General features: G+C 41.9%; 1 protein-coding gene across 6 annotated transcripts in view; it reads left to right on the plus strand.

The window, feature by feature from the left end:
- Positions 1 to 233: 233 nt before the first annotated feature.
- fgfr3 (fibroblast growth factor receptor 3 (achondroplasia, thanatophoric dwarfism)) overlaps positions 234 to 21,457 on the plus strand; it is a 67,802-nt gene continuing 46,578 nt past the window's right edge. For 2 of the 6 annotated variants that reach the window (XM_012957306.3, XM_012957299.3), the window contains exons 1-2: positions 242 to 470; positions 3,032 to 3,262. In XM_012957306.3, coding sequence (XP_012812760.1) covers positions 3,091 to 3,262 — 172 coding nt within the window. In that variant the 5' untranslated portion in view covers positions 242 to 470; positions 3,032 to 3,090. 6 annotated transcript variants of the gene reach the window in all.

Raw genomic sequence — 21,457 nt, forward strand, 5'->3', positions numbered from 1 at the left:
GGTTAAGAGACGCCAGACTAGAGTGCTGCAGTCATGCATGAGTTAAGAGACGCCAGACTAGAGTGCTGGAGGCAGGTATGAGTTAAAAAAACAACAGGCTACAGTGCTACAGGAATGGATGGGGTTAAGAGTATATAAAACACTGCTGCTCGGCTATAAAAGTGCCGCAGACACGCACAGGTTAATATACACATCGATTTAGGGGAGTGATGATGTCAACTGAGCAAGGCGTGTCCGAGAGGCGTGTCCTAGCATCTTTTCCCCGCCCAGCACGCCGGAGTTGGAGTTAGGGGGCGGAGCCGCAGAGTGGCCGGCAGAGTGCTGGAGTAGAAGCGGGAGGAGAGGAGTAGGACGCTGGGGTAGAAGCAGGAGGGTTGCTCCCGGCCCCCAATCTCCTTACGGGCACAGAAGGATCTGCTTGCGCCTGGCACCGACAGCCCTTTTGGTGGGATCTCTGTATCAGCCTGCAGGTAGGTGCCCTTACTGGGACTGGCCAGCTTGGCAACTTGCTCCCAGCGAGCAGAGTCCGTCAGGGTGACAGGAGGCAACGGGAAACCTTCATCTTACAGGTCTTCTTCACCCTATCCATGCCCATTGCTCTGGCGCACCCTGGGCATGGCTGCTACACCTTGCCCATTACTCTGGGGCACCCTGGGCATGGCTGCTACACCTTGCCCATTACTCTGGGGCACCCTGGGCATGGCTGCTACACCTTGCCCATTACTCTGGGGCACCCTGGGCATGGCTGCTACACCTTGCCCATTACACTGGGGCACCCTGGGCATGGCTGCTACACCTTGCCCATTGCACTGGGGCACCCCGGGCTGCTACACCTTGCCCATTGCACTGGGGCACCCCAGGCTGCTACACCTTGCCAATTACTCTGGGGCACCCCAGGCTGCTACACCTTGCCCATTACTCTGGGGCACCCCAGGCTGCTACACCTTGCCCATTACTCTGGGGCACCCTGGGCATGGCTGCTAAACCTTGCCTATTGCACTGGGGCACCCCAGGCTGCTACACCTTGCCCATTACTCTGGGGCACCCCAGGCTGCTACACCTTGCCAATTACTCTGGGGCACCCCAGGCTGCTACACCTTGCCCATTACTCTGGGGCACCCTGGGCATGGCTGCCACACATTGCCCATTGCACTGGGGCACCTTGGGCATGGCTGCTACACCTTGCCCATTGCACTGGGGCACCTTGGGCATGGCTGCTACACCTTGCCCATTGCACTGGGGCACCCTGGGCATGGCTGCTACACTTTGCCCATTGCACTGGGGCACCCTGGGTATGGCTGCTACACCTTGCCCGTTGCACTGGGGCACCCTGGGTATGGCTGCTACACCTAGCCCATTGCACTGGGGCACCCCGGGCATGACTGCCACACATTGCCCATTGCACTGGGGCACCCTGGGTATGGCTGCTACACCTTGCCCGTTGCACTGGGGCACCCTGGGTATGGCTGCTACACCTAGCCCATTGCACTGGGGCACCCCGGGCATGACTGCCACACATTGCCCATTGCACTGGGGCACCCTGGGCTGCCACACCTTGGCATAGGAGCCTGATTGGAACTTCACTATGTTAACTTGCAGAGTCGATGTGCCATCCTAGTGCTGATCCATTGTAGCTCAGAGAATCTGCAGCAAGCCTCTGCCATTCCGTGCTATACCCATGCCCTTTCCACTGGGCACCCTGGCTAAATACCTGGCACACATAGAAGACTGCATGCTCTGTGTCATCTGAGTGCTGGGGCATTGTAGCGCCGGGCATGATCTTTAATTTAGAGCAAACAGTCCTAATGCCTCTTGTGTTTTACCCATGCCTTCTTGCCCTGGCACACCTCACTACTGGAGCCTGTCTCTAATACCCCAGTTTCTTCCTGCTGAGTGTGGAGTCTGACTCCTGATACATTGTAGCCACAGTGGGATGGCATGCAATCAGGTTTAGCTTCAGATCAAGGGACTTTCTTGTTGCTGTCAACTGCTTGGTGTGAATGTTCCGTCTTGTATTTACCCTGGTGTGCCCCATCAAATGTAACCCCCTGTCACACACCTGGAGACCTGCAAATGCCCCGAGCTCCCCCAGCTAAGGTCTTGCTTTCTATGCAATAAATTACTTCTGTGCTTTATTAATAATCTAAAGCACTTTGTGACTGGTGTTGTGAAGGGCTGCACAAATCCTGTCTTTTTTACCATATAAATGAGTTTGATTTTCCTTTTTCCTCCTTTTTACCTTCTCGACATTTGTGCACTTGGCAGAATTGTTGTTTGTTGAGCCATATTTCCATACAATAACCCCCCATGGGCTAGTAGGAAGGCGCAGGTGCTCGTCACTGCGGCCAGCATTAGACCAAAAATGTGCTGATTTACAAATATTTGCTGTGCTCTGTTAGTTTGAAACTGCCTGCGAATTCGCTGGGTAATGATGCATTTGTAAAATCCAAGCTTATTATCATGGCAGGAGGGAGGCATCCCGCTGGGGTTCAGTAATGGGAAGCCTCTACAGAGTTTAAAGGGTAACTGGTGTGAGATAAGCATGCCCTTTTCACTTTCTAATGTTACATATCCTGCCTGGTAGGCAACCATTCTATATACGCTGGTTCCTTATAGGCTAGCCATAGGGGGACAGTAAAATATACACTATTGTGAGACCATAGAAGGGTCGCTATCAGAAGAATTCACTGTATAAAGTGTTGCAACATGAAATTTGTTCTCATTATTTTGAATGATTTAAAAGGGGCTATTTAATTCAATGACTCAAATAGGATTAAGGGTTAAAACACGGTAGTTAAGTTATTAAACATTTTTGCTGCTCTCCGGTTCTAAATGATAAATTTGGACACTCTCCTCAGCTATGTATGACACACGAAGAAGGGAATGCCCAAATACAAGGAAATGCTTTAGGTTGTTAGGGAATGCTGGGTATTGTAGTTCAATAAAAGAAGTGGGATTTCAGGGTGAATATTAAGACTGGGAAGGTTTTTATTTTATGTAAGTGAAAAATGCTCTTTCTGCATCCTTCTAGGTTGGCATAAGGGCACTATAAAGAGGATTACCCACCCGAGGAAAGTATGCGACCAGAGGATGTCTAAGGCTGGAGGGGGCTGCGGAATTGCCCTTTATCAAGGGATCCATATGGGAATGGTCACCCTGTTCTGCACTCTCTGCTTGTTTCTGGTCGCTGTGAACTGTGTCCCGGCCGCCCGGCTGCCAGTTACGCTCCCTGGGGAGGACAGAGCGAGCAGAAAAGCATCAGGTAAGCAGGAGAGACAGACGCGGATATATCCCTGTTGGTTTGGCTTGGACAGGACTGGGTTAAAAGGAAAGAAAACCGTCCCTGATATTGTTGTTGCTGTGAATGGCATAGCAGGGAGTGAATGGTTTGTTTGACATGAGGGATGCCTATGGATTAAACCAACCCGTGGTGGAGCTCCTGAGAAATGCAAATGTACTTGTTGTCCCTGGCGTGCCCTGGGAGAGAATAGCAGGGGGGGGGCATTGTTAGACGAGGCTAATTAATCATTGGATTGGCTGAGTTGCAGATTAATGCCTTTACCTTTAATTGACCGGACTCTTCTCATTTACAGTCTCGCAGTGTTTAATGGTGCCTAATGGGCTTACAGTACCTTGTAGGGGAGCCCAGGTCGCTACGCATGTCCATAATTGCACCTACGAGTTAGAGATCTAGAGGCAGGGGGCCCAGTATTCACTTGTTAATAGTTGGAGTGGAACCGAGTTTTGCCAAGGAACAGCCATAAGAAATTTCATTAAAGTGGGATAAAAATACAGAGGATAGGGCCCTGGGCGTCTTAGTCCTTGGTAGAGGTATATAGCAACTGTTGTAGTTCAGTTATAGTTAAACCACAAATCACAGAACTGGGTGCTGGGATTTGTAGTTCAAGAACAGCAAAAGGTTGTTACTTTAGCAGGGGGATGAAGATGTACACTGAATTGAAAAAAGCAAGGCCAAGGCATAAACACTGTAGGGGGGACTGTCATATCTATACAAATCTTCTGTTAGTACTGTGCCATCTCATGGAATCATTTGGGATGGTGCAAACAGTTCTTGCAGTCTGCCCATTCAGTATGATCTCCCCCACGGCAGCCCGTGCTGAAAGAGCAAGGACACCCCTGACACATGGTACAACCCGATCGCTCCTGTGATCAGGCCATGGCTCACAGCATGAGTGCGCTGTTTGCAGCAGGAATAATCACAATAACTGTTGCTGGATGTTTCCTGCAGGATCCAGATTAGGTTTGTTGTATATTGGTGATATTTTAAGCTTCTGCCTGGAGATTACCCAGCTCAGCTCAGCTTTGTTCACTCTATAGACCCTTATTCTATTTCCTTCAATAAGCCCCTTTTGGCGCCACAAATACCAGCATCGTCAGACTAATAATAAAAATATCATGTTTTGTGTTTTGTGCTCTGCTTAACTGTTTTTAACTACTTTTCCCATCATCCCTGGCTGATTTGGAGCACTGGGAGGGATAGTTCTATGTAACTGGGGGTCAGTTTGTAACCAGTTCCCAGCAATGTGATTTGGAGACACTGAGAATACTGTAAACTATGAATCAGCTGAAAATATATTGCTGTATCGTGCAAAACGCGTTAAAGATTCCCATGTAACAATTGGCTGATCAGTAATAGCTAATCTATATGTATTCTGTGTGTGTTTGTATAGCAACCCATGGTTCGCTGAACGCTGCCGCACAACACAGTGCATTTAAGTGCTGACGCCAGGAATGTTAACTGATTTTTTACTTTTCTGCCATAGGTATTTTTAAAGGGGAAATCATAAATTTTTTCCCACTGTCAATGTTTAATCAAACACAAACATAGGTTATTCTGCACAGTTAGCCATGTATATGTAGAGGTATGATTTCTCTGATGAGGTTACCTCATCCAAGCATTCTAATTATACAGTGCCCTCTAGTGGTCACATTCCCTTAAATAGTGCTTGTTTGGGCTAACCTAGCAATAGAGACTGGGGTGCCTTTGTTGTGCTCAGGAAGAAAAGTAAGGTATAGTTTCCTATCATAATTGGCAAGTACAGTGCCTCTTTAAGGCTTTATTCTGTATTTATAATACCAAAAGGTGAATGACATTTCTGTGATTAGCTTTTAGTATTCTGCCTGCAGCTAATTGCCGATTGGTTGCTATAAGTAACTGCACTGGGGCAATAAATGAGCCCCAATGTATTCTTGTTGATGTCACCTGGAGTTACGGTTGCCACTGACTGGTGTTTGCCAATGTTATTAATGGTAAAGAAAGAAGGTGGTGACCCACCTGGTCGGCCAGAGACCTAATGGAATGCACTGTTACTCCCGGCAATAAATTGTGCTCAGATAAACAAGCGAGGTGACATGTTCAGCCGAGAGAGTGATAAGCGTTACTGTCATGAAATAATTATCTCCGACTTTGTCAGGGAGGGAAAGTGAGTCTTTTAGGAGTAATTGCTTCCTTCTGGCGAAAGCCAGTGAGGCACAGGGTTTAAATTTCCACAAAATGCTTATTTCTCTTTCATGCTTCCATTAAGAGGTATTTTACTTACCCTTTAAAATTAAAAAAAAATGTTTTGTATGGATTTTCCTGCTGGGTTAAAACAAGGGTGCTTCCGTGTATGAGCGGCTGGTAGAGCAAGTCATTGCTTGGTCCACCCCAGGCAAGCAGAGTGAAGCACAATGATATTTTCATATATTGCCCGCTGGTTTCATTTGTGTATGGATCTTTACTTATGCCTCTGTGTTTTACTGATTAGATTATAAAAGGAAAGTAAAGCCAGTGCTATGTTTTTAATAGGTTTAATGGTAACTTGTGTGACTTTGCGTAGACTGGTGGGGGACAGAACAGAGGGGGTTACTAGATGGAATTCAGATGTGTAATATTGCATGGGAGGTTATTCTGCAAGCTGGGCTGGGGGAAGCAATTGGTTACTGGGTATGTGGTTGCTGGCTTGGCACTGTTTTTATATCATAATAAAGCAAGAAGTGAAGTGTGCAAACTTAAACTGCTTCCCTTATTCCAAAGAATAAATGTGTGGCTGTTAGAGAAACTACTTATATACTAGTTACTTGTGGCTGTTATAGTACCAGTTATAACCCAGTTACTTACTGTAAATACCTGTGGCTATTATAAAAACTACTTATACACTAGTTACTTATATACTTGTGGCTGTTATAGTACCAGTTATAATCCAGTTACTTACTGTATATACCTGTGGCTATTATAAAAACTACTTATACACTAGTTACTTATATACTTGTGGCTGTTATAGTACCAGTTATAACCCAGTTACTTACTGTATATACCTGTGGCTATTATAAAAACTACTTATACACTAGTTACTTATATACTTGTGGCTGTTATAGTACCAGTTATAACCCAGTTATTTACTGTATATACCTGTGGCTATTATAAAAATTAATTATATACTAGTTATTTATATACTTGTGGCTGTTATAGTACCAGTTATAACCCAGTTACTTACTGTATATACTTGTGGCTGTTATAGTACCCAGTTATAACCAAGTTACTTGCTGTATATACTTATGGCTGTTATAGAACCCAGTACCAGTTATAACCCAGTTATAGTACCAGTTATAACCCAGTTACTTATTGTATATACCTGTGGCTATTATAAAAATTAATTATATACTAGTTATTTATATACTTGTGGCTGTTATAGTACCAGTTATAACCCAGTTACTTACTGTATATACCTGTGGCTATTATAAAAACTACTTATACACTAGTTACTTATATACTTGTGGCTGTTATAGTACCAGTTATAACCCAGTTACTTACTGTATATACCTGTGGCTATTATAAAAACTACTTATACACTAGTTACTTATATACTTGTGGCTGTTATAGTACCAGTTATAACCCAGTTATTTACTGTATATACCTGTGGCTATTATAAAAATTAATTATATACTAGTTATTTATATACTTGTGGCTGTTATAGTACCAGTTATAAACCAGTTACTTACTGTATATACCTGTGGCTGTTATAGTCCCAGTTATAACCCAGTTACTTACTGTATATACCTGTGGATGTTATAGAACCCAGTTATAACCAAGTTACTAACAGTATATACCTGTGGCTGTTATAGAACCCAGCTATAACCAAGTTACTTGCTGTATATACTTATGGCTGTTATAGTAGCAGTTAAAACCATGCTACTTAAGTATATACAGGTGTGGGACCTTTTATTCAGAATGCAACCTCAAGTTAGGGTTCTTTCCATTATTTGGATCCCCAAACCTAAAGTCTACCAAAAGTCATTTAAACGTGAAATAAATAAACCCAATAGGATTATTGTGCCTCCAGTAAAGATTAATTATATCTTAGTTGGGATCAAGTGCAAGGTACTGTTTTATTACAGAGAAAAGGGAATCATTTAACCATTAAATAAACCCAATAGGGCTGTTCTGCCCCCAATAAGGGGTAATTATATCTTAGTTGGGATCAAGTACAGGTATTGTTTTATTATTACAGAGAAAAGGGAATCATTTAACCATGAAATAAACCCAATAGGGCTGTTCTGCCCCCAATAAGGGGTAATTATATCTTAGTTGGGATCAAGTACAGGTACTGTTTTATTATTACAGAGAAAAAGAAAAAAAATGAATTATATGATTTAAATAGATTCTATGGTAGATGGCCTTCCCATAATTCGGAGCTTTCTGGATAATGGGTTTCCAGATAACGGCTCCCATACCCTGTGGCTGTTAAAGTACCAGTTATAACCCAGTTGCTTGCTGTGTATACTTGTGGCTGTTAAAGTGTAATATGTTCTTACAGCGCATAATCATGTATGTCTTAGTACCCAGTTTTATGCCATCTACTTATAAACTTGTTATAGTAGCAGTTATAACCCAGTTACTTCCACTGTATACTTGTGGCTCCTGTTGCTATGTACTTGGCTGTTCTAATACCCAGTTTTATTTAAATTCAGTGTATACTTGTGGCTTTTGCAGTACAAATACAGTATTAGTTTTAATTCAGTTACTTACATACTCGTGGCTGTTATAGTACCCAGATATAAGCTATTTACCAATATACTTGTGGTTGTTATAGTACCCAGTTATCACCCAGTTACTTATATAATTGTGATTGTTATGGTGGCCAGTTATCAACCAGTTACTTATATACTTGTGACTGTTTTAGTACCCAGTTATAACCCAGTTAGTTAAATACTTGTGGCTGTTGTGGTACCCAGTTATAACCCAGTTAGTAAAATACTTGTGGGTGTTGTGGTACCCAGTTATAACTCAGTTAGTTAAATACTTGTGGCTGTTGTGGTACCCAGTTATAAGTCACTTACTTACTGTATAGATTTGTGGCTGTAGGACCTAGTTATAAGTCAGTTATGTCCTCAGATATGACTCAAATAATGTCATACTCTTAGCTGTTATAGTACTCGGTTATATCCCGGGTCCGTTAGTAGTTGTGACTGCTGCAGTAACCCATGGGTATACACTTGTGCTCATTCAGCAGTAGCTACAACTTTGTCAGCACTCTGCTCATCTGGTCCTCCCAGCGACTAATTCACATTCTGCCCTTAATCTTTCTCCTGACAGAGTCACTAAACAAATTGGCTGCTGCTCCACAGGCAACGAATATGCTTTTGCCAGAATCTTTTTATTTACTGGGCTTTGTTTGGAAAATGATGCAGTAGGTAGTGGAACAATCTAGAACCCTGTGATGGAAGGGTTTGACTTGGGGTTGGTGAGTGATTTTGCTCAGCTGTATATTGTATCATGGCTCGGTAATGGAACATACACACACACACAAACACACACATATATATATATATATATATAATCATTATAGAGATGTGTCCATTATCAGTAATTATGGTGGGGATGTTCTATCATTTTCCTGTAGACATGAATGGAGCGTGCTGAATATTGCACAGATTACTGGTTGGCTACGCATGGGTTTTAATATTAACTCTTAATGCCTCTGAGGGGTTCATTTACAGTGGGCATAGGTGGTCGTGCGTACCAACTAATGAGCAATTAGCTTTGATTGGCTGCTACAGGTAAAATACTGAAAACAAATCTCTTATTGGTTGCTATGGGTTACTGAAAACTGTAAAGAAAATTCAGAAATAGAGATGATTTATGTTTGGTTGGTTATACTGTAGTGTGCTTTATATCATGAGTGGTTGCATATTTGCTTTCGCAGATTTATATTGGCAACACTGCCACCTACGTAGTGTTGGAGGTATTGCATCCCATGCAGGCACAGTAAGGGTTAATCACATTTAAACATGTTAGGCATGTCCAGCAGACGTCCCATGTCAGCAATGTCTGGACACCAACCGTTTTGACTTCATGTCACAAATGTTACACATTGCAGACTCCCTGGGCAGTCACTTGGATGTGTGGGGGTGTGTATGTTTATATAGAATTGCTGAGTAAAAGCAAGAGGGCAACCTCAGTGTCAGAGCAATCGGCATGGCAGCTTCACTTTAATAGTGAGGCGGTTCGGGGGGCAGAGCTACTAATCCTAGCAGAGAGCAGCTCTTGTAGCAGTTGCAGTGCGAGTGTAAAGTAACCAATTACCTCTGCTTCCAGGTACCTGTAGGTGCAACAAAACTGCAGCTAGTAGCACTGGAAGTATAACCCATCTTCAAAGCCCTGAGTTTGTTAAGTTCATGTAGCTGCATACTTTCTCTAATACTATGCCCTGCTCTTATGAACTACATCCCCCAGAATCCTCATTGGCTATTGTTTCTTGTTTTTGAAATGCACCTGATTTTTTGTTCCCACAGCAGTACCAGCAATGAACCAAAGAAGCCAAATAAATTGTCCACGTCGGGTGTTGTCTTTTCCACTGAATCGTGAGCTAACAAGGTGTAGAAAGCACGTCACCTGAGCTCCTGGGCCAATATTTCAACTTTGTGTCTAGTATATACTATCTATTGACTGATCCAATCAGATTGCAGGATCTTGGTGCCCCAGAGGGGGGTGCAGAAAGAGAGAGGTCGCATTGATGCCTTTCATGTCTTGCAGCTGCAAATATGTCCACTTTTGTCATGATTGCAGTAACTATGCCCTGTTCACAAGAGCTTGCAATCTATATGCCTGCTTTCTGCTGTGTTTTCATTGCAAGGGTGAAGACACACGGAGCTACTAGTAGCAGCTACTGGTCGTGGCTACTAACAAAGACGATGCTGATCATTTACTGATAATTGTCTCTATGTGTTTTAGCAGAGGCAATTCTCAGTATTGTATATGGCAGGAGATTTTATGGAGTTTAGTAGCCATGAAAAAGTAGCAGCTACTTGTAGCCCAGTGTGTCTTCACCCTAAAGGCTCTTTCATTTAAAAAAAACAAGCTTTAGGGCATTAAAATTCCTAATGCATATGTGTTTCTAATCTCCTCAGTGCTGTGGGGCCCCCGATTATAAACAGACCCGTTAAGCCGGCATATTTAACCCTTCTGCAAGGAGACATGACAGTATTGCCCCTCCGGCACAAGTTTCAGCAGTGATCTCTCTCTCTATATATATATATGATCCGTAGAGTGGCCCTTGGGCAAACTCCTGTGTATGACTAAGGCAGTTTTATTCATTTAAACGCTGCTGCAGTGGTATTTGTATTTTTCGACATTGGTGGTTTGTTGCACAGCATTTTGTTACTGTTATTAGTAACTTCCTGCAGTTCACAGCACCTGGGGGGGGGAAGAGGGGTAGGTACTGGGAGTTGCTAACAGGTAGAAACCTTGAATTGTAAAACCTTGTTCAGGTACAGGGCAATTTCCCCTTTAAATAAGTATATGGTTTATATAGGTAATGCAAGCAGCTTTGCAGCTGGTCATCTTTCTTGCCCACGATAAACAGTTATTTTGCTAATGGGCATTTCAATAGATGAACCATCAAAGGACCAAAGGGCAAGGGTCCTTACGCACCGATTCCAGCGCAATTCAGTGATTTACTGCGCATTGAGTAGACTCTGGCTGCTTACACCCATGGCAAAACCCAATAGGCAAACCATAGGTTTCCATTTAGAGACCCGTAACTAAAAGGAATAGGAATGTTAAACCCTGCAGAGGAGCGCAGTCACACCTGGGAATTTTCACAGTTTGCCCCCCCAGGCAGTGGCTCTCAGGATTTTAATGCAGAATAGTCATTGACAGATTTATGAAGCAGCGCTTACGCTTCCTGCCATTATTGACATCTTCTATTTTCCCAGATGTTGCCCCCTTTCCTACAGGCCTGGAAAGGAGACATTGTGCTTCTGTGTGGCATTGGGTGCAGACTGGGGTGTTTTTGTACCAAAGGGTGGTTTAATGAACATATATTAGAGATTACATTGTTTCAATAGGCAAAATTTTATTTAGAAATTCGGATATCTTTTATAAAAATCCAGGACTGGAGCATTATCACCCTAACGACATGGGGTAAATTGACGGCTCCGTTTAGCATTGGATTAGATAACAAAATGCCTGCAGATACCCCCAGGGCTCAAATGGTGTGAGAGACAGCAGTGCTGACCATTGTGCCGCCATGCAGTCTGCAGCATACCATGCAAGAGGTGCATTCCTTAGGTGACTGGTGGTTTTGAAAATGCGAGGTGGCAAGTCCCCTGCTGCACTGTGGAATAAGATTGTTAGCCTTCAGGTACACAAACTCTGCTTCTTTTGCTTTGTAACATGTTGCAGAAGCTTCCCTATAAATGTCAGGGTTAGGTATGCACCAGGGGGGGTGGGGGCATTAACCTAACCTGTAATGTGATCTTTGACACCTCTCAGTTCATATGGGGATAATTGGATTGCAGTTGACTTAAATACATGTAATTTTCACATTCCATTAGGAAAAGTTAAACATTTCTGCCTATTTTCACCCCTCAGTTAAATGAGTGTCCTGTTTCACTGCTGAGCTGTCTGATCTCTTGTCTACTGAGTGCTTTCCTATAGGGGGGGTCCCTGTTGCATTTTACCATTTTTCTTATTTATATTGTTGTTAAATCAGCATCTTAAATCTGCCTGTGTATGGCCACCTAACTATGGCTTGCTTTACATGGGGGCAGGTACCCAGCTCAGCTTTATGCAGGCTAAAACCATTCTACCCTATAGGACAAAATTCTCCATATGGCCAAGACTCACTGTATTAACTAGTGGTGGCTTTGTGATCTTTAAGTGTAGAATAAAATCACTTTGTATGCCCCATCAGGACCGGCCAGTTTGAATCCAATGAAGATGAATGCCTGTTGTAGCCTTCAGCAATGATTCTCACACCCGGATCCTATGTATGAAGTTTAGTTTCCTGGTGCTTTCGCTCAACTTTCATAAATCTTGCTCTAAGTGATTTATTGTATAATGGGGAGAACATCTGTGCACCCTCGCTCTATTTGAATCCTCGCTCTATATAATACAGAGCCAGATGGCTGCCTTCAGAGTCCCAGTCTTGCTATTTTGCACTAAAAAAAGGGTTGTCCCCATTATGGAAGGTTGTACCCCAGTCTGTAAGACTACTTCTAGTGTTCTGTGTATCTAAAAAGGCTTTATACTAGCATGTGTTACTGGGCCAGTTTTGTCCCTGGCCCCCAGTATTATAGAGGCCTCAGGGGAAAAATGTTAAAAAAAAAGACATTGGCCAGTTTCAGTTTGATCAGAAAAGCTTTTATGACATGAAAATGCCACTGAAAATATGCTGAAAGCAATATTTGGTTATCCCTTTCTGTGTTCTGGTTCCGACTGTTGAAACAATGTGTGAATATCAGTTACGGTAACAAATCTTTAATGAAATATATTGGAAGCGAGTTTCCCTTTAAAAGGGGAAAATGGCAGAGAGAAAAACATAAGTGAATTAATTCACTCTGTAGCACCAGGTTCTCTTTATAAGTAAAGCCTTAGCTCTTTGGGATATAAGACCCATACTTGCTGCTGGTGTTGAAGATCCCTACATCCCTGAATATATTGCCTGTCTCCGTATTCTCTGGCCTTTAATCTTGGGATTACTAAGAGCTTTCAGTAATAGGCCTGTAGTGACCATTGATACCTCTGCTCCAGCTGCCGCCGGCTATGGGATTCATCTCATTCATTGATTAACCCTTCCCGAGGAGCTTTAGGCACAGATGGACATTTAGTTGAGGTTCTTGGATGTGTTGGCTAGCTGACCCTGGAAACACCTGGGGGGGGGTCTTACTGTGCAGACCTGTCAATGGAAAGCACAAGAGTCCAAAAACAGGCCCCTAATCCTCTATTAATGGAAACTTGGCTTCTCAGAATAGGGTTGTATGTAGGGTTGACTTGCTTTTTATAGGGCAAATTCTAAACAGAAGTCATCTAAGCAACAATCACAGGGCTCAAACACTGTGCAAATTTGCCCATGGGCAATTACCCATAGCAACCAATCTGTAATTGGCTTTTTTAAAACCAGCTGCATATAGAAGAATGAATTCAACGATTTCATTGGGTTACTGCTCATGGCCCAGTGTAATTTGGCACATTTGGGCGAATGGCGGTGTTCATGTGTGTGGTTTCATCTGTAACTAACAATGAGGTGGACTCTCTATGTCTGACAGTGACTGACAGTGATATGGAGGCCCAGGTAGCTAACTGTGAGCCTTCAAGAACTTTTACTAAAATTCCCGATTTCTTTTGCTGTTTCAGGTTTGCCCACCTTCATTTCTGAAGGTTTGAGAAGTTATTTGTCTATCTAATTCTGCCATGCTTGTGAACTGTTTGAGGCCCCTTTCCTTGTGTGTGAACTGATCTATACCCTTTGCTAGGTGTGTGAACTGATCTATACCCTTTGCTAGGTGTGTGAACTGATCTATACCCTTTGCTAGGTGTGTGAACTGTTCCAGTTGCATGCCATGTGTGAACTGCTACAGTTGCCTGCCAAGTGAGTAAACTGTTACAGTTGACTTCCATGTGATTGAACTGTTGCAGTCAGCTACCAAGTGAGTGACCAATTACAGTTGGCTGCCAAGAGTGTGAATTTTTACAGTCAATTGCATGTGAGTGAACTGTTACAGTCGCCTGCCATGTAAATCTCCCAGGCCTGGCATGGGCAAACTACAAATGGCTCCTGTAAAATGCCATAGACAGTCAGTATGTGTTGGGCTGTTTGGGCCTCTGGTTACTTGAAATGCCAGGACCTATTAAAATCCCAGTCACCTCCCCTGTGAATAAACTGTCGCACTGTTACAGTGGCCTGCCATTTTAGTCCCAGCACTTTTTGTGCATGTATGGAGGGGATTTTTTTGCTGTCACTCATAGGGGCTCATTTATTAACACTGGGCAAATTGGCCCATTGGCAGTAACCCATAGCAACCAATCAGTTATTGTTTTTTTTCAGCTGCAGGTAGAACAATGAATGCAAATATTTGATTGGTTGCCTTGGGTTACCGCCCCATTGTTGATACATGACCCCAGTTCTTCCTAATTTTTTGTAACAATTTCAGGTTGATGTTTGTTTCTACAGCTTTTTGTTATTTCAAAAAATTTTGGTGTAGGGTGGCTTTCAGGCCTTTTGTTTCATCATTTTCTGGAAAATGTTACTGCAATTTAATGCCAAATTTAAAGTCACTTTTATGAATTCCCCCGCCCCAAATCTCTTTTTGTAACACAAAGTGACATGGCATTCTTCAGCTGTGTATTTTTTTAACAGTGAGAAACGAGGACGTGATAATTGTACCCCTTTTTACTGCTTCCAGTGAGCTACTCCAGCCACCCCTGGTATCTAGTTACAGCAGCTGAAGGCCCCACACCTTGGCCAAGCACAGCAATAGAATAAGCCAGGCACTCCGGGCAGGGTGAGTTCTAGCTGACAAGGAGCTGAGCGGAGTCAAGTGAGACCCAGTGAAACTCACATGTCAGTGCAGTCGCATGAATGGAATTAAACATTCCGCAGCTTTTTGGAACTGGGAAGCCTTTCATTTCTCACACTGCTGCTTTGAGTAAATGTGTTATTTTGTAATTGGCAGTGAAAGGAGGTATTTTCGTTGGCGGCTTTTAAAAAAGGAGGTTCGTGGGGGGGGGGGGGAGCTATGTGAGTGTCAACTCCAACAGAAGAGGAGTTAAAAAACCTTATTGGCTAGTGGTGTGCTGCTCTGCCATAATTCACGTTAATTAAGACAAATTGGAACCACAACTTGGGAGAATTGTTGAATCAGGTTTCTGGTGTGGAAGGTTCTACAATTTATCACTTGGAGAGGGGGGTGGTGAAAATCAAGAGTATTTGTGGAATTTCCCCCAGGAAAAGCACCTTTCGTTTGCCTTATCCACCTTTTCCGAAGTAGCAGATTTATCCTTCGGGGTTTTAACATCTGCTACTTCTGCTGCTGCTGCAGGATACAAGGCAGGTCTGGAATAAACTATAAATAAAAGGCTTAAAGGGGATGTAAACCCAAAAATAAAAATGTGCCTAATGAAAAAAAATATAACTCCGTATATATTTTTTATATTACATTAAATTCAGTGGTTTTAAAGTTACTTGTAAGCAAATAGCTTGAACTTAACCCTTTGAAAGCAGTATCTGTCCTCTTTCTACTCCTGCCCTGTTGGTTTAGACATTTGAAACAATGTAGCAGAAGCCAGCTAACAATCCTATGATGAAGCGTGCTGGGCTGATTTTTGACTTACTGGGGTATATTTATCAAAAAGTGACATTCGAACTTGTCACAGACAACTATAGTGAAATTTCGCCACTCTCCATTCGTTTTTATGGCGTTTTTAAAATAGTATTTATCAATGAGTGAAAGTGAAAGTTCATCCTTGGATAAATATGTCTTTAAAAATGTCCCCTGCGGGTGCCCCCGCCCGATGTCCTCACCTGAGCATATGTAAGTGAAACGCGTCAGGGGAGGACATTGGCGGCCAGGGAAAGCAGCAACAGGGATCGAGTCCAGTCTGACCCTTTGTGTACTCTTTAGGGTAGAAAGTGTACATTCAACTAACAACTGTCATGGAGACTGTGATGTCTATGATGCATTCATGAAGGTTTTTTAATGGTTACTTTCAGCCCAAAAGTGGCATGTTGAAAATATTTGTTTGTTTTGAAGTTCCAGTGCCAGGCTCTTTTCAGTTACACATTTGTCTTACTATTCTGTTAAATATAATGAATTTCAGAGAGGGTTACTGACTACTTTGGTCTGAAAGCTCTTTAGCTAGAATCTCATCTGTAAAGCTGCCCATACACGTGCCAATATAATCATATGAAACAAAGTTTTATCCGATTTTCTGACCTTGTGCTGGCTCTGAATTATCATCACAACAATTTTTGTACCGTGTCAATCGGACCGGTTAGAAAATTCCTATTAGATAACGTTAATATCTGTGCATGTATATCTGAGGATACCCATGGGTGACCTACAGTGTATTCCCAGGGACATAACTTTAGTACGATTGTTGTCTGGCAATTATTTATGGCCAAAGCATTGTCAGATTTGTTATTTTCAGAACTTTAATCCTACACTTTTTTTCATTTGAATGTTAGTTTTAGATTGTTGCATTAAAATGTACGATCGATATCCAAGCGTTCTTTGTAAGACAACTAAAATCTGTAAGTGTATGGCCAGCATGATTGAACTACTGTTTTGTGAGAGAAAAAAATTAGCTTTAACCTCTAGGTTACATGTCCCTGTGTAAGTTAATGTTTTCTGGAAATAGTATGCTAAACTCTGCGTATTATTTTCTATTTGGTGAGTGCCCTTGTACCCCTTGCCTAATTACATACTTAAGTTGTTATCAGCTGTCTGTAAGGCTCATATCAGCTTCATTATTTAGCAGGAAGCGGTGCTGTCTCCATTAACTTTATTTGTCCTGTGCTCATCTGTGTTGTAGGACCAGTTCTTTAGAGAAGTAGCCTGCAGAACAGAACAAATAGGAAAGACAAACAGACGTGATTTGTGCACCAAGGCAGGGATTAGTGTATTGGGTTGCTTCAGAGGATGCCTTGGAATTTTACCAAAAGTTGCTTTCAGACAAACATTTTGACAGATATTGATATATGGGCACTGGCTGCACTATATACATACCAATGGGTACCTTTAGTGCACATTAACACCATTTATTTCTCTACGCTTTTGCTTTTTTTTCTTTTTTCTCAGCAGTTTGCTTTGGGTCATATTTTGTGTGTCTTTGATGGGTAATTGGTATAGAACCGTTTTGCGTTGGTTATGCAGAATGGATTAGAGATGCTCCTAATCTCGTGTTTGATTTAGGAATCAGTCAGCACATTTTTGCTTTTAGCTGCAATAGAAACCCTAATTATGTGACTTTAAATTAAGTAGGGTTGCACCAAATTCATCATTTTTGGATACAGACAAGCCCTCCGCAAAACGTTTGGGAGTTGGGAACTGTGAATGAAACCTGATCTGCATCAGGCCCGGACTGGCAATCTGAGGATTCTTGTAAACACTAGAGGGCCTGCTGTAAAATGCCATAGACAGTCACTATTTATTGGACTGGTGGGGGGGCTGTTTGGGCCTCTGTTTAAATGTCAGTCCAGGCCTGATTTACGTATTCACATATGAGAAAAATCTAAAAATACCATAATCTGTGAAAACAAAATGGTTGCCCAGAGCAGACACAATTTGGTTCATCGAATAGTAAACTGAATCCAAACCCTGCATAGAGTGCTGGAATTTGGCCTAATCCTGAATTTTGTTCATACATAAAGTAGACATTGGGACTTGTTTACTAATACAGGTGCTAAATTGTCAGGGAAATTAGACTTCCTGTGATGGCAAAACAGGAAGTTTCTATGAGGGGCTCCTCTTCCATGAGCTGTGTTTCCTGTCACTGGTTCAGTTATACTTTGTGAGGGGATTTGTCACTGAATCAGCTCTGCCTTGTGAAAAGTGGGTGAGGCCTATATCACGTCTTTTTTATGAGGCTTTCCACTTATGTTTTTTTATTTAACCTTCACTTATTCAGTTACCTCATGTGACAGATTTAAGAAAAATGTACTACAGGTATGGGATCCCTTATCCAGAAACCCATTATCCAGAAAGTTCCGAATTACAGAAAGTCCATCGCCCATAGACTCCATTATAAGCAAATAATTCTAATTTTTCAAAATGATTTCCTTTTTCTCTGTAATAATAAAACAGTACCTGTACTTGATCCCAACTAAGATATAATTACCCCTTATTGGGGGCAGAACAGCCCTATTGGGTTTATTTAATGGTTAAATGATTCCCTTTTCTCTGTAATAATAAAACAGTACCTGTACTTGATCCCAACTAAGATATAATTACCCCTTATTGGGGGCAGAACAGCCCTATTGGGTTTATTTCATGGTTAAATGATTCCCTTTTCTCTGTAATAATAAAACAGTACCTTGTACTTGATCCCAACTAAGATATAATTACCCCTTATTGGAGGCAAAACAAACCTTGGGTTTATTCAATATTTAAGTGATTTTAGCAGATCCCTTCTCCGGAAAACCCCAGGTCCCAAGCATTCTGGATAATAGGTCCCATACCTGTATTAGTATAATGGGAGGAACCTAAAAGCCCAAAATGAAACCTGCTGATTTCCATTTAGACTTTTGGTTGTACCCTAGATAATGTAATAATTCTGTGATTATTTACAAATATATTGTGTAATGCTTGGGATTCACACTAGAATCAGCCAGTTCTTCATGCCTAGAAAGGCAGGAGATGTTCTTTCCATGTATAGCTGTGCCCTTGCGCTGAGGAATAGCTTTTGCTGTGAAAGTAGGCCACTCGTAGTCGGAATGACAATTAATTTTCCCTGAATATAGTCCCGGCTGGGGGCCGCCATTGAATGGGCAGAAAACTTCTTGCACAAAATTAACTCTAAAGGGCCCCCAGCTTCCGCTTTTAATTAGCGGGGGCAGCAAAATTTAGCTCATTGTTCCATTTTCAGGGCTTTTTTGTCCCAAATGGTATCTTAGATTTCCCCGGCTCGCTGCGACCAGGCTGCCCTTTTTATTTAGTGCTTTGGATTTTCCAGGATACATAGGATTAGGCTCATTGTCCTGGGATATTTGCAGCCAGCTGCTGGCACTGAGGGGGCATTAGGCACATTAGTGCTGGATGTACATTCACATGAATGCAAGTTGTGCCTCCCTCTCAGTCAGTGGGGAGAATGGGCTATAAGCTGCCACAGAGCTTTCTTTAGGGAGGCGCTAACTGGACGACAGCACCGGGTCCTGCAGAGCAGCTTTTATAGTTAGGGAGACTGAGGGAAGCAGGCATAGTAAGGCAAGATGGTGCCATTAACCCTTTTATATCAGTATTTCCAGCCTGCTGCCATTAATGTGGTGCACGAAGTGCAACTCCCTTACTGTCAGCTGGGAGATGTAGTCCAACAACGGGCATTGTAGAGACTACTGTGCTTTTTTATGTACCTCAGGATCCTAATTCGAACTTGGACTCCATAATTTATAGTTTCAGTTAATATGCCAGGAATATTTAACTTAAAGTTAGACAGATGTAAGCACTGGTGTTTTTAAGTTAAATCTTTACGCATTTTGTGTATTTTTATTTATTTGACTTTTCTTATGGGATGTCATTGAACTGAAATTTGAAAAGCTCTTTGGTTGCTAAGGGCACTGACCCTGGCAACCCTTTCAAGGTAATATTTCACTTCTACCGCCAAACACTGCCATGTAAACGAAGTAGGTTGCAGGAGCTAATATCCATTGTAGCCTATGCCTTGCTTTGCACGTATTTACACCGATCACATGTAAGTGGGTGGGGCCTATTTCTTGAGAACATAAGGACTGAATGATGGAATGAGTGTTTACAGTAAATGTTTGTGTTCCTTTACTGAACATACTGTTGCATCTAGCTTCAGTCCTTATTGGAAATCATAATATCTGAATATAAGTAACCTGAACAGCCCTCTGAGCTTCAATACATCACCACCCAAAATAAGCATGGTTTTTATGATGTAGTTTCCAGTTAGCATTACGGCTCGTGCAATGACGCCAACGTCCTTATGGAAACAAACTCGGCAGGACAAAAGCAATTATTTTCCTTGAATTCCTGACTCTGCATTTATTCCCATTGTACCAAATGGAACGTGAATTTGCATGCGTCAGTTGTAAATAAACATTTTTAATCTGACAAAAGTATTTTAATCACTGAATCTGCAAGCTCAGTGTTTCCCTTTATATTCCAGTTTTGTTCATGATTTCATAGCAAAGATAGAAATCTGTTTCATCTATTCCAGCACTTTATTCTTGCTTCTCTCCGTATAAAGCGTCACACTTCCTATGTTATTTGAACTAAAGTGCCTACATTTGTCTTATTTTTTTTGGATGAACTCTTTTATGTCTTGTGGTTTTTAATTTGGCTCCCAGAATTCGATTGCCAACAATAAATTAAATGCAATGACGCCTTTAGGGAGTAAGAGAGTGAATGTTTCATCTCTTTATTCTCCTGTAATCTCTGGGATCTCCCTAATACACATGTGCAGCGTGTTTATGACTCCGTGTTGAGCGAAATACATTTCAGATTCAGATTATGATTGTATACAGCAGAGCCTTGTTTTGGGAGTCTGTTTATATCTATGTGTGATTTATAGTTCTGCAGCAGTTGGTAAATCACTGATATAGATCATGTTTGCAGTGAAGCCATAGGATTTTGGGGGGCATTTTGCTTGTGCAACACTAATTGTGCCTAAAGAGCAATTGCTCAGCCAAGAAACATCTGTTTACTGAAACACTCTGCATGATGATAGGTATTGTAATTTAGGTTTAATTTTTGCAGTCAGCGTAATTTGTACTTGTGTGCTGTCAATTATAAATGTGTGATTTTGCATCAAGGAATCAAAGGAAAATTGACGTTTTCTGTATCACTTAATTACATGCTTCACTTTTATTTTGCCTTCAACTGTGAGCAAACAATGGACAATGCTGCAGAATATTCTTTCTGTAATGGTACGGACTGAGTTGCATCGAAAATTGGACCATAAATAATTGTAACATTGCTCCATTTGTTTTGTGCCCACAGGGCCTAATGCTGAAGGGGTAATTTATTAAGTGAAGAGCAGTAGAAAAAACAGGCACAGGTCCATTATACAGAAACCCGTTATCCAGAAAGTTTAGAATTATGGGAAAGCCATCTCCCATAAACTCCAATGTAATCAAATAATTTGCAAAATGATTTCCCTTTTCTACCTTGTACTTGATCCCAATTAAGATATAATTACCCCTTATTGGGGGCAGAACAGCCCTATTGGGTTTATTTCATGTTTAAATGATTCCCTTTTCTCTGTAATAATAAAACAGTACCTGTACTTGATCCCAACTAAGATATGATTAATCCTTATTGGGGACAGAACAGCCCTTTATTGGTTAAATGATTCCCTTTTCTCTGTAATAATAAAACAATACCTGTACTTGATCCCAACTAAGATATAATTACCCCTTATTGGGGGCAGAACAGCCCTATTTGGTTTATTTATTGGTTAAATTATTCCCTTTTCTCTGTAATAATAAAACAGTAC

Source organism: Xenopus tropicalis, chromosome 1, assembly GCF_000004195.4.
Source record: "Xenopus tropicalis strain Nigerian chromosome 1, UCB_Xtro_10.0, whole genome shotgun sequence".
Taxonomy (NCBI): domain Eukaryota; kingdom Metazoa; phylum Chordata; class Amphibia; order Anura; family Pipidae; genus Xenopus; species Xenopus tropicalis.